Source organism: Buteo buteo, chromosome 8, assembly GCF_964188355.1.
Source record: "Buteo buteo chromosome 8, bButBut1.hap1.1, whole genome shotgun sequence".
NCBI classification, from domain to species: domain Eukaryota; kingdom Metazoa; phylum Chordata; class Aves; order Accipitriformes; family Accipitridae; genus Buteo; species Buteo buteo.
In genome coordinates, this window is record NC_134178.1 from 40,506,507 (window position 1) to 40,521,642 (window position 15,136).

The 15,136-nt window shown below is 41.2% G+C and overlaps 1 protein-coding gene across 4 annotated transcripts; it reads left to right on the plus strand.

Annotated features, from left to right (window-relative positions):
• The first annotated feature begins 359 nt into the window (after positions 1-359).
• On the plus strand, positions 360-12,034 carry SLC35A5 (solute carrier family 35 member A5). Of its 4 annotated transcripts, none has more exons than XM_075034329.1 (7): positions 360-377; positions 1,507-1,659; positions 2,476-2,574; positions 4,253-4,386; positions 7,574-7,641; positions 8,975-9,770; positions 10,951-12,034. In XM_075034329.1, exons 2-7 carry the CDS (start codon positions 1,530-1,532, stop codon positions 11,017-11,019), a joined length of 1,296 nt encoding a protein of 431 aa, XP_074890430.1. In that variant the 5' UTR covers positions 360-377; positions 1,507-1,529; the 3' UTR covers positions 11,020-12,034. The 4 variants fall into 4 exon arrangements, with proteins under 4 accessions (XP_074890430.1, XP_074890429.1, XP_074890428.1 ...); XM_075034328.1 differs by lacking the exon at positions 360-377 and adding an exon at positions 411-427; XM_075034327.1 differs by lacking the exon at positions 360-377 and adding an exon at positions 447-759.
• The last annotated feature ends 3,102 nt before the right edge of the window (positions 12,035-15,136 follow it).

Sequence of the window (15,136 nt, forward strand, 5' to 3'; positions counted from 1 at the left end):
GCCTGCGCGGGGGCGGGGCCGGTCCGGCGTCGGCCCGGCGCTCGCCTGCGCCGCCGCTGCCCCGCCCCTCGGCGTGTGCGCGCGCAAGGCGGGAAGCTGCCGACGCCTCGCGCGCACGCGCGCCCCGCCGTCCACGGGAAGGGACGGGGAGGGGGCGGATCACGTGGCTGAGGGGACGAGGGCGGGCGAGAGAGAGTCGGGGTGGAGCCCGGTCGCCCGCGGTCACGTGGCCGGAGCGGCCGGGAAGGGCGGGGCCGGTTGTCAAAGAGCATGCGGGAGCGCGCGCCCGCGCAGGGCGGCGGCGCGGGGAGGGCGGCCAGGGGGCGCGCGCTGCCGGGCGGGAGGGCTCCGCCCCCCCCTGCCCCCCCCCCCGCCAGGTGAGGCCGGTGCGGGTGAGGCGGGACGGGAGACGGGCAGCGCCCCACAGGTTGTGGCGTGGCGGGGAGCTCTGTGGTGGGACGCGGAGGGGCTGGCCGTGCTCCCGCGGGCTTGGTCGGGTGATGGGCGTTGGAGGCGTGCAGCGGGGGCGAGGGGGAGCGCGGTGTCGCGGTCTCCTGGGAGCCGGTGCGCCCGGTGCGCTTGGCCGCGGCCTCTGAGCACCGGCCGCTGCCGCCCCGGGGCCCGCCTCACCCCGGCCCCGCTCCTGGCTGCAGCCGCGCGTCGACCTGAGGTAACGACGTGGCAGACGGCGGTCAGCGAAGCCAGGCGAGACAGCGTTCCTTCGGCGCTTACCGGCCGCGCTGTCGCCACCGCTGCGAGGTGGGTGTTCGCCCCGTGTCTCCCCGGGACCCGCGGAGCCGGCGTTCCCTGCCGCCCCGGGGCCGTCGGGGGTGCCAACGCCGGCCCCGCTGGGGTGGAACGGCGCGAGCCGCGGCGGCCGTTAACGGAAGTCCCGGCCGTTAACGGACGGCCCGCCCGCCGCAACCGGCCCGAAGGTTTTTTCACACCTGTGGGCCCGTTAACGGGTCGGCCGAGTAACGGCAGCGCTGGAGGCGGAGAAGGCGGGTACCGCTCGGACTCTGCCTCCTGCGGTCCGCAGTCCTCCCCTGCCTTCTGGGCACAAGCCGGTGCCGAGTAAGCGCCAGGTCATCCCTGAGGTGTTGCTCTCGCTCCACAGCTGTAAAACTTCTCCTTCTTGGAGTCAGGAACAAGAACGCTTTCAAAAATATTAAAGAAAAATAAGCATGTAATTCACGTAATCCTTTTAGCTGATCAGTATTCCATAGGTGCGCTCTTCAGACAAACTGGCCCCTTTGTGCCCCCTTCTGAGTCACTGTGTATATATACATCTTTTATCCCCCTTCGCTGGTCCTCATGGCATATCCTTTTGCTCTCTTAATTTTGGCTTTTTTTAATAAAAAAGATAACTGTAGAATGAGGTCATGGCTTGTGATGTAAGCATCTTTGTATAAAATAACATAAAGCAGTAAGATACACACATTTTGCCTTGTTTAACCAGGTTCTGGAAGTACTACTTACAGTGTATTTTTGTTTTGTCATCTAAAGGGCATTGACAGCGAGACAGCAGAATGAAGACCAAGTGCTGTAATAGATTTGTGTTTTGCTCCAAGACAACCATCTATACCTTTCTGCTTGGAGGAGTGTTTATTGCGTTGGGCTCAAGTCGAATCCTTTTGATGAAGTATTCTGCCAATGAAGGTGCTGTTGGGCAATAAATATAACGTACCTCAAATAAGAAAGAGTTGGTATTTGGGGTAAAACAGACACCCAAAAGTGTAGTTCTCTGCCTCCAGAGTTCTTGGCATAAACATTCAATTATATAAATAGCGACATGTATTTCTGTACTGGAAAATCTCTGTGTAGTCACAGGTCTAACAGGGAGTGGTAAGTTGGGTTCCAAAGTGTGATCCACGTGGAGATTCACCCTTAAAAGATGAGGCAGTGGATTATTTTATAGCTGATTTTCAAAGACTGAGTTGTTGTGTAAGCACTATTGATGGTTACATGTCTTGACTGAAATATTTGTCTTGCAACAGTCTTGGGGGAAAAGTGGTGTCATAGTGGGTGTGCTATAACTGGCTAGTATGACTGCTTCTCCTTTTGCCAAGTATTAGCAAGATATGCTAACAAAGAAAAGAGATAGTCCTAGAAGAAGGTTGTGTCATCCTGGAAGCCATTTTTTGTGAAGGGAAAAAATAGCATACTGCTGTTTAGAGAAAACATACCTATTTTAATTTTTTTTTAGAACAGCGATGTTCTTGAGTTCTTCCAAAAAGTTCTGCTGTAAACTGGGACCAAATGAGTAAAGATTTCAACCTAGAAAGGAGACTGTTCAGGAAGTTGTCTATCATAAAAATTGGAATATTTATCATGAAAATGCTGACATAGCCTTTTGTACTTATGGAAGGTGGCTAAAATTCTGACTAGAGGGGTTAAAATAGTTTCTTGCTCTAATTATGAACCCAGGAAACAGAATCTGATTGCATACTCTCTATGATTTGCTGAATCCTACAGATAACAAATATGATTACCTTCCTACAACAGTGAACATATGTTCTGAAGTAGTAAAACTGGTCCTGTGCATGGTGTTGGCACTATGGGTTAAGAAAAAAGGTAAGTACCTATGTTTAAAATAACTAAAATGTGTTGAGTTTCTAAGATTTGTTGTTTTTAAAATCCCCTTTTTTATTGTGGGGTTTTTGTTTGTTTTTTTGTTTTTTTTTTTAAATGATAGATTCACATGTAGTAGTATGGAGTAGGTCCTTCCAGTAAGGTTCAGTGGAATTGTGTCTTCCATGGAGAGTTAAAACTAAACTTTATTTTTATAACTCTATTTCATGCTGTAAATTCAGATGTTCTTGGCTTTTGTGTATGGTAGCTGAAATGGGGACAGGTAAGTTGAATTAGAAAGTGTAATGAAGACACAGTCTAACATTTTCAGAATTTTAACACAGTACCATGCTAGGATGATAGGACTCACCTCACCGTGAAGTCACAACTGGACAGATGCTTATAAATTGCATTAACTCAAGGATTGGCCTTTATGTTCTGTTGTTCTGACCACTCTTACTTAAAAGCACCATGACCTTCCACTGAAGAGGCTTTGTATGTGTGTAGTGGTATTTGAGTCAGAAGCAACATATCAATGTTATAATTCAAGGTAGCTTTGTTGTGAAGACAGATCTTGCTGTTCAGAAAGAGTGGTGTCAGGCTTCACTAGCTACTGATTTTGCATTGCAGGCTATTTTTCTTTTTTCTTTCTTGGCTTTTCTGTCCTGATGTAAAAAGGATGAGAGGTTAACTTTGTAGCATTTCAAAATGGCAGAAACCAGACATTTAAGTTGGAAGAGGGAGTCAGGCACTGGAGACTCATGTTAAATTGAACTGCTGTTTTTGTCCACTTCGCCATGTAACAGTCATGGCTCTGGAAAGCTGATGGAATTTTTACCTCCACCATTTAATGCAAACATACCTAAGACAGTAAATGTATTCAGTCAGTGTTTGCCATCATTGGCTATTGCTGATTAAGTTTTCTGGTTTTCTTTCTTTTTTTTTTTTTTTTTTTCCTTCCAGATGTCTGAGTTTTGCTGAATTCAATGTGTTGGTGGTTCAGAAGAGGATTGGATAACATTGTGTAGTCTTAGATCTGTGCTAGCAAAGTACTTCTGTCACCAACTCTAGAGTAGTCTATCACAGTCTTCCTCCTAGAGTGTATGTCCCCTAAATACCTAAGTAAATGTCATTCTTTGTGCCTTGTCCTTTCTTTCTTCCTTCTTCCTATATGTTCTCTTTTTACACAGATCATGTGCTGTGTGCTACAGGTACTGAGTTCTGGTTTATTTTGTACTTCTGACATGACTGGCTGCCCTTCAGGTGCTCATGAACAGATCTACTGTCTGTCATTGTTTCAGTTCTAAATTAGGTCATCAGAAAATGATACCCAGTAATGATCTCACTATTGTGTAGGGACTTTGGGGTGCTTTTTGGCCCTCAAAGAATGGTTGATAATTGAATTTTTGATCCCAGTGGACAAATACTCTGATGGGGGTAACAGGTTCCCTGATGTTTTCTCTGCTGAAGCAAGGAGGTGAATGCCTGTAGACACAGGATTGCTGCTCTAGCTGTGTGTTGTGCCCTGGATCTCTCTTCTATGTTGCCGGAGGGCTGTGGTAGCTTAGTTTTTTCAGTCCAACGGTGTTCCTGAAAACAGAATAGTACCTATTCTGTTACAAGGGAACAGGCTTTTGATAATAAGAAAGATGTCTTTCTTACTGATTTCTTTTCCTTTCAGAGGGTTGTTTGGATCATCCCTTTGAATGTCTTTCCTGGAAGAATTTTTGTAATTCCATGAAATGGTCAATTCCTGCCTTTCTTTACTTTTTGGATAACTTGATTGTCTTCTACGTGCTGTCCTACCTCCAGCCAGTAAGTATACATGTACTGAATAAAGTATCTTCCAATGTCTTGGTGGTAGGTAAAATTGCCCTTAGACTATCTACAGTTGTAACCCTGGCAAGGCAAAATTTGCAGGTAAAAGAATGATCTGTTACCTGGCCAGCCAGACCTTCCCATTCTCTTGCCCACTGGTCAGTGTTGTACAGCTCTCAGTAGAGGATAGTGTGTATTTTCTCCATCCAAAGTGATTTAGAAGTAGGCTGAATTGCTTAAGTACTAGGCAGGTTTCTGGTGGTTTCCCTTTTTTGATTTCTTCAACTCTGTATTTCTCATTTGTTAATCTTGATAGTTTTTGAGCCGCACTTTTCTGTGTGGCTCCTACCACTTCATGTGTGTGACTTGATATGATGACATGTTTTCTTTCCTCACTGACTCCAAAGAAAAGTGAATAAATGTAATCCCACAAAGGGAGTAAGTGTAACTGAAACTGAGAAGGGGAGGAAGAAAACTGCTTGACTCTTAATTCTTGCATTTTTTTATTAGTTATGTTTAAGCACAAAATCTAATTGGTACTTTCTTCTAGCTATGTTCATCCTTTTGGATGAATCTACATATGTTCAGGAAATAGCACAGTTTTTGTGCTTTCCTTTATTTTCATGCTAGGATACTTTTTGGTTCAGAATCTATGTTTGAAGTTAGATGGCAACAGATGGTTAGTGCTTGCTATAAAATACTGTGGTTACCCCTGTTTGACATTAAAAATAAGTATAAAAGTTTCTGTTCCTTCTCTTTCAGAATTTTTCTTTAAAATACTGCCCTTTTAGGTCTACATTTCTGTCAGGGACAGACCAGAGTCCAGAATAGGACCTGGCTGGAAAAATCTAATTAAAATCAAGAGTCGGATATCTTAAAATAGCATGCATGGGTGCTTGGTTCTGTGGTTTTTTGGTGGTGGTGGGGTTGTTTTGTGGTGGTGTTTTTGAGGTTTGTTTTTTGTTGTTGGGTGGTTTTTTTTTTACTTTAGGAAGGAAATTCAGCTATAATGTTTGTAGTAGCAAAGCCTGATGTTTAGAAAGTTACATAAACACCATTGCTTTCTTAAGGAATTTGATTTGGCTCAGTTAAGGTCATCTTTTGTAACATGCACAGCTTTTATATTTTACACACACACCTCCCCACATACCTTGTCTCTCTCCCCTCAGAACATGTGCTCTGAGATTCCTCTTTTTTAGAATTCGTAGTGTCTTATACCTTTTAACTGGATATATTTTATGAGGGTTAGCTGAAATTGTGACATTGTCATGGTAAACAAGTATTAAAAGAGATAACTAAATACCTGTAAGATAGAATACTTTGATAGTGTACAAGACCATGAAAGTGAAAAGGTTGAGGCAGGATGCTTGAAAGAAGGGAGCTATACCTCACTGAACTTGGTTTCATGTGACTTCAAAAACTAAGTAGGTTTGGGGCTAAGTAGTACCTGGCTGAGTAGTTGCCTGAAGTGTAAAGTTGCTTTGGTGAAATTTTTGCTTGAAGCTTCAGCTGTAACTATGAATACTCTTTAGTGGCTAACATTTCCTAGTGATAGAACTTATTTTTTAGAGATTTTGTCTGTGACATGTAAGTTAGTGGCATGGCGATCTTTGGTAAATTTTTTCCTTACTCCTCATCTAGGACAGAGGTCCCTTGAGGCTTTAGAGAACAAAACAACTAAAAATTAATTCCTTGTAACTATCCTGCTATAGATTTTGATCATATTATGTTACCAGACATGTTGGATGGGGGGCTTTGACTGTAAAGCAAAACCAGAGTATACGTGGAACACTTGTACATTTTGCATCAAGCCTTTTTTTTCCAGAGTGGTTTCTGCCAGATTCACTTATTTATTCAATATTTTTCTCCTTCCTCAGTGTTCACCTAACATGAATATTTATTGAGTTGTAATCTTGCAAAGCGGAAAATTAAGCACTGGTTTCTTAGGCAGGTGTCTCGTGTCAGTCTTCAGCTTACTTGAGACCCTGTGTCGTGCTGTTTCATGAGATTTATTATTCAGCAGATAGTATGTTGGAATAGAGTGGAACTAAGGTAATGGGAAGAGGGCCTGTGCTTTTCTGCTGGCAAATGAAAAAGGCTTTGCTGTTGCAGAATTTGGAATGTGGCAATGCAGATGTGAAAGTTCAAGATAAATTCTGTGTTTTGCATTTCTGAATACATATATGTTTTTGTGTAAAATTGTCTAAAAAAGTGATCTCACTCTGAGGCTGAGTTGGAGAAAAGAGTTCAGATGCCTAGATTTTTGAACGTATACTGACTGCAGAGGGCAGTCCTGAATAACACACAATTTGCGAAACACCCCCACCCCCCAAAAAGAACCTTTTTCCCTCACTGGTGCTGGTAGGTTCTGATCTTTAATGGTAACTGCAGTGCCTAAAAGAGCCTCATCTTGGTCCAGTGTCCCTGTATAGAGTGTCTAATACAGAGACCAGATAGACAGTCATTGCTACAAGGAGCTTGCAGCTTGGCATCATGGCCATGGATTAGGGTATAGTCATTATTATACAGCTATTCCCAAATTAGGCAGGAGCTTTAGAGTTGTCTTCAGTTGTACTTTGAAATAGATGAATTTTTTAGAACAGTTGCAATCTTGAAAATTCAAGCCGAGCACCTCCTTACCTTTGATAAATGATACAGCAAATGCACTTGACATACAAGAAGTTTATTTTCTGCGAGTGCCTTGTCCAAGTCTGGGATTTCATGAATGCTGCAAGCTGGCACTGCAGCCAGAAGCAGCCTCACTTTCCCCTATTCTTTGCTTATTTTCATTTTGGAGCAACTTCCTCCTTTATGCTGACACAGCTGGTTTTGCAGCTAACTGGTCAGCCTGGCTGGGGAACTGATCTGACAGAAAACTAAACCATTTTCGTTTTTGATAAGTAAGGTTTCCACTGGATTGGTTTCCTCACATCTTTGTTTCAATACAGCTTTCCCCACTACAGTGGAACTTAGGCTTTGTGGTTTGCTTGAGAATTCGAAATAAGGCTTGAATGTCATTTTAGGGGCATATTATTCTACTACTTGGATAAGAAGGAAAGTTCAGTAGCAGGATGATGCTTTTCACTCTGACACTTTGCACAAAGGTGAACACTTGAAGTTGGTGGGCTTTTGATGTCCACACTATGTCTGGAGTATAACTTTGTTCCCCTTCTTCTCTTTCTAGGCAATGGCTGTACTCTTCTCAAATTTTGTCATTATAACAACAGCTCTTCTCTTCAGGATAGTGCTAAAGTAAGTAGTATTTACTAAAGTAAATTAAATTTTATATCTTCCTAGCCTTGATGAAGAAGTTAAGCCACATTCTTTCTCTTTGTCTGATGAGAACAGTAATTCTCTTTTCTTGTGGCTATACCAACTCAGAGAGATGGCTTTGTTTCTACGTCTGAAGATGTAGGAAATAGTAGCTTATTAGGAGTCCCTACATATCTCTACACATTTGGTCAACTGTAATATATAATCATGATTTCAGTTGTTTTCTAGTTGTAGGATGGTCAGAATTAAGGTTTGGGTACTTTCATGTGTACGGTAAATCTCAAATTTCATGATTAACAGTACTTCTTTCCAGTCCATTGTAATTCTTAATTGAATATAAATGTAATCTAACAAGAGGAGACGAGATATGTAAGAGTGAAAGATAGAGGTGTCTTCGGTAATATTGTGCCAGCCCTGATGTGTTTCTGGTCAACTGCATAGTACATTCTATAAAGTAATTATATGTCCTTTCTTCGTTATTCATGTGACAAAAGCCAGACTCTCACTCCTGTGTGTTCCACTTTGCCTGATATGTGCTCTTTATGGTGTGATTTAGATTCAGAAAAGACTGACAGGGAAATGGATATTAACTTCACACTCTACTCAAAAAGTCACTTGTGTTGAACGTGGAGCAAAGATGCCTTTTCTACAGGTGTTAATATACCAAAACAGTGTCTGATAGTCTGATTTGAAATGCTTTTTCTCAGTTGTTTAGTTTTGTCTTTTGTGATGTCACAGTTTACTTAATGTTCCAAATTTCTGATTTTCCCCAAGATAAACAGGCTTTGCTTGAGTGAAAAAATAGCATAAATAGTTCTAACAGTCTCACAAATTACGTTCATAGATTTATGTGATTTACCATCATAAAATACTATAAAAGGGCACAAAATCATGGGGGAAAAGTGAAGCATAGGAAAAGTTTGCCAGAGAAAGAGGGTGATTTTTTTGTCTGTGATTTCTTTTTATCCATCAGACCTGTGTTCCCATGGAGACAACAGTTGCTTTTAAGTTGTTAGGCAGTCAGTATCTAGAACTAACATGATCTTGAAAGACTTTCCTTAAATTATCTCTACAGAATACCCTATTTTGTATTTCTGTGATTGCCAGTCTGGGCCCCCCTTGCCATAGAAAAGCATGCTGCGTTTTGGCATTTTACTGTCAATTCGGAAAAGCCAAGATTTTAATTTGCGCCTGTTTCTGTCTCCTTATCTGTGGCATTATGTCTTTAGGTGTTTGATAGAGCTTGTTCTCCTGTCATTTAATTTGTGCCACTGTGTTTCTAAAGTTGGTGGCTTTTTCTGTCTACTCCTAGGCGAAAACTCTCTTGGGTACAGTGGGCTTCTCTGGTGATTTTATTCCTGTCCATCGTTGCCCTGACTCTAGGAACTGGAGGCCATCAGCAAAGCTTGGCTGCACACGGATTCCATCACAATATGTTTTTTAGTCCATCTAACCACTGCCTTCTCTATGCCGGACCTGAGGAAGCATGCCTGGAAAAGGGCAATTGCATAGCACCAAGTTTCCTTCCCAGCTTCCAGTGGAATGTCACCAGTACCATGGCAGGAGCATTGAAACCTCTCCGTCTCAGCCTGGGCCATCTGCTTATTCTAGTGCAGTGTTTCATTTCTGCCCTGGCTAACATCTACAATGAAAAGATCTTGAAAGATGGGGATCAGTTTGCTGAAAGCATCTTCATGCAGAACAGCAAACTCTATGCCTTTGGGGTGCTGTTCAATGGGCTTATGCTGGGGCTGCAGGCTAAGGACCGGAGGCAGATAGGGAATTGTGGCTTCTTTTATGGGCACAACATCTTCTCGGTGGCCCTCATATTTGTCACAGCTTTCCTGGGGCTGTCTGTAGCCTTCATCTTGAAGTTCCGAGACAATATGTTCCATGTTATGACTGCTCAGATCACCACTGTCATCATCACCGCCGTCTCTTTCGTCATCTTTGACTTCAGGCCTTCTCTAGAGTTCTTTTTGGAAGCTCCTGTAGTGCTTCTCTCCATATTCATCTATAATGCCAGTAAACCAAGAGGCCTGGAATACGCTACTCTGCGGGAAAGGAGCAAACTTGTCAAAGGAGATGCGTGGGAGAGGTCAAGTGGGGTAAGGCTTTTCAGTGCTTGTCTTTTCTGGTTTCTTTTTTTTGTTTCGCCTCCATTTATGCTATGGAATGTTTGGAAGATTGATTTTGTATGTGACCAGACTCATCCCTCAATCACCAAAACTCCTCAGTATTTCTTAAAATCTTTTAAATTGATTGGGTATTGCTTTGCATATACCACTTTTTCAATTCATGAAGCCTGCGTAAGCATTGCTTTCCTGCTGTGATTATAGACAGTCCTGTGAGCAACTTCAGCTTTGTACAAATCCTTTCTTGAAACCTTTATAACCAAAATATTTTACTGGTCCTGGGCATCCAGAAATTGGAATTGATGCCTGGGAAATAATTGTACATAAGTAGAACTGATAAATCTGTGTAGCTGAGACCATATCATGAAGAAGTTGATATATTTGATATTAAGATTCTTTCTACTTTAACAGTCAAAGATACCTGAAGACAAAAAGGAAATGTTTAAATACAGAGTTTTAACACGGTTTTTTTTCTTACAGAACATTTCCTCCAGGCCCATTAGTGGGTTTTGTCCTAATTAGAATAGTAATCTAGTTAACTAGAACATGGCAGGGAGGGCTTGCTCTTAGAAATGTCATTCCATTGAGCAGAGCAGTCAGTCTAAGGGGGAAGGGTTAATGTTTGTGTACTTTTAGTCTGCCTGTACAGATGTGTTCTGTAATACATGTTGCAACCAGCAGAGTGCTGTCTCTGTTTAAGAAACATTAAACTTGGAACATAGGTTTTCCAGAAATTCCACATGGTGCCTTTTTCAGCTGTTGTTTAACAAGCAGTAAATAACACAAAGTCATATGTTTTTGGTATACTGGGCTTTATCTATTGTAGCACTTACAATTGAGCAGCTGTGGTAAAAACAAATAGCACTATGTAAGCAGGCTTCCTGATGAAGGAATAGGCTACAAGCTGGTTTAGGGAGCGACTCACTAAAAAGTGTTAAAGATACAGGGGATTTTTTTTATGAGCATATATATCCTAGAGCAAGATTATAGCACACTGGTAAGAGATTTAAATTACTGGGCCTTGATATTATATAAGTGATGCCTTCAAAATAAACTTTATTCTTCTCTTCTCTTTTTTTTTTTTTTAATTTTTTTAATTAATAACAAGATAACTTTTGCTCAGATTGTTCTCTTTTCCTTCTGATTCCTGTAGGATGGAGAAGAATTTGAGAGATTGAACAAACCAAGCAGTGACATCGATACAGATGAAGATTCCCTCTAGCATGAGGCTGGCTCAGAGGAGTGCTGTTAACTCATAGTGAGAGAATGTTAATGTTTTATTAACATAGAGAAGGGTCATTTTTCCCCGATTGCAGAGCAAATGAGACTATTTGGGGGCTGGATGTCAGAGATGGATGAGGAAAACATTCAAGCCATATATATGGAGAGTTGTATTCCCTCTTCCTATCCATGTAAATCAGGAGTTCAAAATCTGCTGAAAGAAACAAAATTTGTAACTGATGCAAACAAGAAGAGGCTTGGACCCTGGACTCAGTGGTCTGGGTGACATGTGCTGCATTGTGGAAGGCAGTCCTGGACTCTAACCATATGTCTTTCACCGCTTTTGTTGACTGTCTTGAGTCACTGCAACTTCCTGTATGAATTCCTTGGTTAGCAAAGCTAACTGTTCTCCACCTTGCAGAAGTGATGTGAGCGTTGATTAATGTTTTTGCTGTATCTTCCAATGTACAAATGCTCCAGTAAGGTTTGTTTTCAGGACTTAAGATGTTACTAATAACCTCATAAATAACAAGGCATATTGACTGTTTTACTGTATTTTGGCAATTCAGACTGACATATCCCTAGCTGAGTAAGAGTCCCTCTGAACCAACCTCATGAAACTTTTACTTGAGAATGTATAATAAATCAAATAATTTGGGTTAAGGTATGTTGATCCATCAAATAGGCAGACCTCTAGATTGTGATTTGAATTTGAATGGTCTTAATGCTGTCTTCAATCCTGTTTATACATCAGTGTAACTCTACTGACTCCTGTGGAGTCCGTCCTTTCTGATTTTCTCTGATGTGACTGAGAGCGGAATAGATTTCACTGACTTCAGCCACTAGTTCTCACATTTTCAGTGTGAGACTGTTGTGTGCCTGTCTCCCAGTGTCTGGGGAAATGGAAATCTGGAATGCCTTTGTAGCAGATAGTGAATTTTACATGCAACTTATGTGGCCTAACTTTGAAAGAGCTTGAATAAAACAAAAGTGTGTTATACACTTTATGAATTACACGTTATGAATGCATCATAGGGTCTTTTTTGTGTTTAGAAAGGCTATGTGTAGAGGCTTAGTTTGCACTGAGGCTACTGTCTGAAAACAAATATTATACAGCTACAGTGATGCCCTTCAACATCTGGAGCACCAAGCAAGAGGATACAGGTGGTAGTATCATTTGGTGTTGCTCCACCCTGTCAGACTGATAAGGTCTTGCATTCATTTTGGAGAGAGAGAAATCATTCTGCAGAGTGCCAGGCATAGTGATCTCAGAGTCATTGTTGAGACGTCTGCTGGACTGTGTTTTGAGTGAGATGAAAAATAGGTTCCAAATAATTCAGAGAATTTGAAAAGAGGGAGGGGAATAGGGATGCAGATAAGAGATTCTTGGTATGTTCTTAAAGCCTCTTCTCTCAGAACAGTGGAAAAGCTGTTGGTTTATAATTTCCTCCCTTCAAAAATGCATCTTTCATAGTTGAAAGATACTGTCCAAAGAATTCTTAACAAGATAAGCAATGAGTTCAGTGTCAAAGCCTCATACCACAGTGTATAGTAATCAGTTAGTGATGCATTTCTCTGTGGACTGAAGACAGTCCTGCCTTTGTTCCCCTCTGCCATCCTGTTTCCAGGCTCTGTGTATAACAGCTTACTTATGCATCCTGTATTGATGGCTCATTGCTATATTAATTAACATACCTCCTGTCATTGATCCATCAAGAGGGGCAGCCTGTTTCCATATGTGGCCAGTGACTGTCAAGTTATAAACTATGAATCTAAAATTATTATTCTCATTTCTTTTTTCTGGGAGTATTAACTTTTTCTAGCATATATTAAGAATAACTGTACAGAGTGAAATTACTGTTGTCAATGAAAGATTTTTTTACAGCTAATATCATTGTGCTTGTATAGTAGGCCATTTCAACAAAAGGAATCCTAGTTGTTTGCACCCGTACAGAATGAATAAGAAAGCATGTTTCAATGTAAATTCCAGAAACGTGGTCTTCATTGGTTTATGATGTCCTATTTTGGGAAATGAAACTTAAACACACACACAAAAAAAAGCTCAAACTGTTAAAGACTTAGTTGCAATAAGACAGTTTCATTTTTTTTCCATTACATACAGCTTTGCAATAGATACCTGCCTGAGTTCATTGTCTTTTTCAATCATAGCTACCAACTTTAGCAGGTATTTCCAAGAAGAGTGAAAGTACTGTTAGCTTTAGATTGCTTTGCATTTACATGAGCAGTAGCTTTTTACATTAATTCCAGAGAGTTTTGCCTTGCATTAAGTCAGAACATAGAAATCAGCCTCATACCTCTAATCACAGGGCATCAGACCAAAGATGAATGTCTTAAAAACCATATGTTTGACCTTCCTGCCTGAAGTATCTGCATTAAGAGAAATGAGATATGGAAATGACTGATCTGCAGATTTTATAAAGTGCACTTAGTTCTTGCTTTCAACTCTTGTCCTGCTTAACGATTTTTCCCTCTATAAATTTCACCGATGCTATCATGCTTGGCCTATTTGCCAAAGTCTTAGATTGCACAAAGATACCAGGTATATAACTGTTGATCCAAGCGTTTACTTGTGCTGTAGAGTTGGTCCTGTCTAACATGTAGAAATCTTTCTGTTGCCTTCAGGTTGGAGGTCTCAGAGAGATTCTGTTGGATTGGCCAGGCAGGTTTCTTTTCATAATGGAGGAGAACTGTATATCCCCTTTGCAGCAACAGGAATGTTAACTGCTGTCTAAAAATGGGTAAGGATTTGCATCAACTTAGCAATAAAAAAGTGTGTAAAGTAACCTGAAAGTATAACCATGCAATTCTGTGCAGCTGTACCTTCCATGGCAATAGTCAAATTTAGTGTGTACATGGGATTTGTTAGAGGAAGTGACTGTAAATGATGTCAGCTGGAGAGCAGCCCTGGTTAGCAAGGGGAAGCTATTCTATGGAGTTAAATTTTTTCAAATAGATTATGTGAATCCCACTTGATTAAGTGTTTCCCCTGTATGGTTGTTGACCTACTCCATGTTGGAAAGCTTGCTAATTTTCTCCTCAAATGACAACAGGGAAATTTATGAGGAGATTTTTGGAGAGCAACATTAGTTTGGCACACAGTCTTTAATAAATACATCAGGCAGAGAGCTTTTTCTAAGCTGTGATTTAGAACCACAAACATTTGAACTTAATTGCTGCTGAGGATGTTAAGTTCCTCCTTCCAGGTTTGAGGAAATAGTTCACAAAACCTCCCAGAAAGAGAAGTGTGTTCATGTTTCTCTTGTTTATAACAAGCCAATTAAAGCAATATTTATTTTGGTTAATTTCAGCTACTTTGTGAATGTAGCAACAGAGCCATGGTGCTTGAAAGACAGCCTGTGGATGAAAACAGCCATCTGGGAGCTGAATCAAATCCCATGTATAAGAAAAAAGTTTTTCTTTATCATGTGGAATCTTCCCACTAAGAGCTGTAGCAATAGGACCTTAATTTCAGTAAGTCTGTCCTCAGAGTGATGCTGCAGGGACGGATCCAGCACTTTGGATTTGATTTGTGTTTTGAAAAAATGAAGTCTTAATTTGGAGTACAGTAGCTCCTGAATGCTTACAGTCTTTAAGATAACTGTATGTTGTTGTTGAAAGGATTTTTTGGCTTGGTGTTCCTTCAGGCTTTGCTTTTAGTTTTCCATAGGGAGACGTAGGTTGCAAAATCAGGATTTTAATTTGTTGCTAAAAGTTTCTGGTAATTTTGAACCAGTTTGTAATGAAGGCAGGAATCAGCACCAGAATGTAGAATAATACTGAGTCTTCCTCAAATTCTGTGAATATTTGAATGTGTAGTTTTGGTTAAGAGCCCATCCCAACCTCCCTTTTAAGTGGACAACTTGTTTGGAGTTGTCTTTTTAATGCAACTCCCACTGAATGCCTATGCTGGGTTTGGTACTTGCACAACTTAACTTTGAATTCTGGAGGGGGGGGGGCAATTTGGATCAGGTGTTGCACTCGTTTTTGTAAGTTAACTATCTCTTCCTGCTCAGCACAGGAGATTTAGTTGCCATGATTTGTAATGTGAGTTAAAAGGGCTCCATTTAAAGATTTTACACGAAAATACAAGATTGCAG

Excerpts from the sequence above, each read along its gene's own strand:
- SLC35A5 (XM_075034329.1), top strand. The coding sequence starts at position 1,530 with ATGAAGACCAAGTGCTGTAATAGATTTGTGTTTTGCTCCAAGACAACC. Across the intron at positions 4,387-7,573 it reads TGCTGTCCTACCTCCAGCCA|GCAATGGCTGTACTCTTCTC; the intron begins GTAAGTATACAT and ends TTCTCTTTCTAG. Across the intron at positions 9,771-10,950 it reads CGTGGGAGAGGTCAAGTGGG|GATGGAGAAGAATTTGAGAG; the intron begins GTAAGGCTTTTC and ends TGATTCCTGTAG.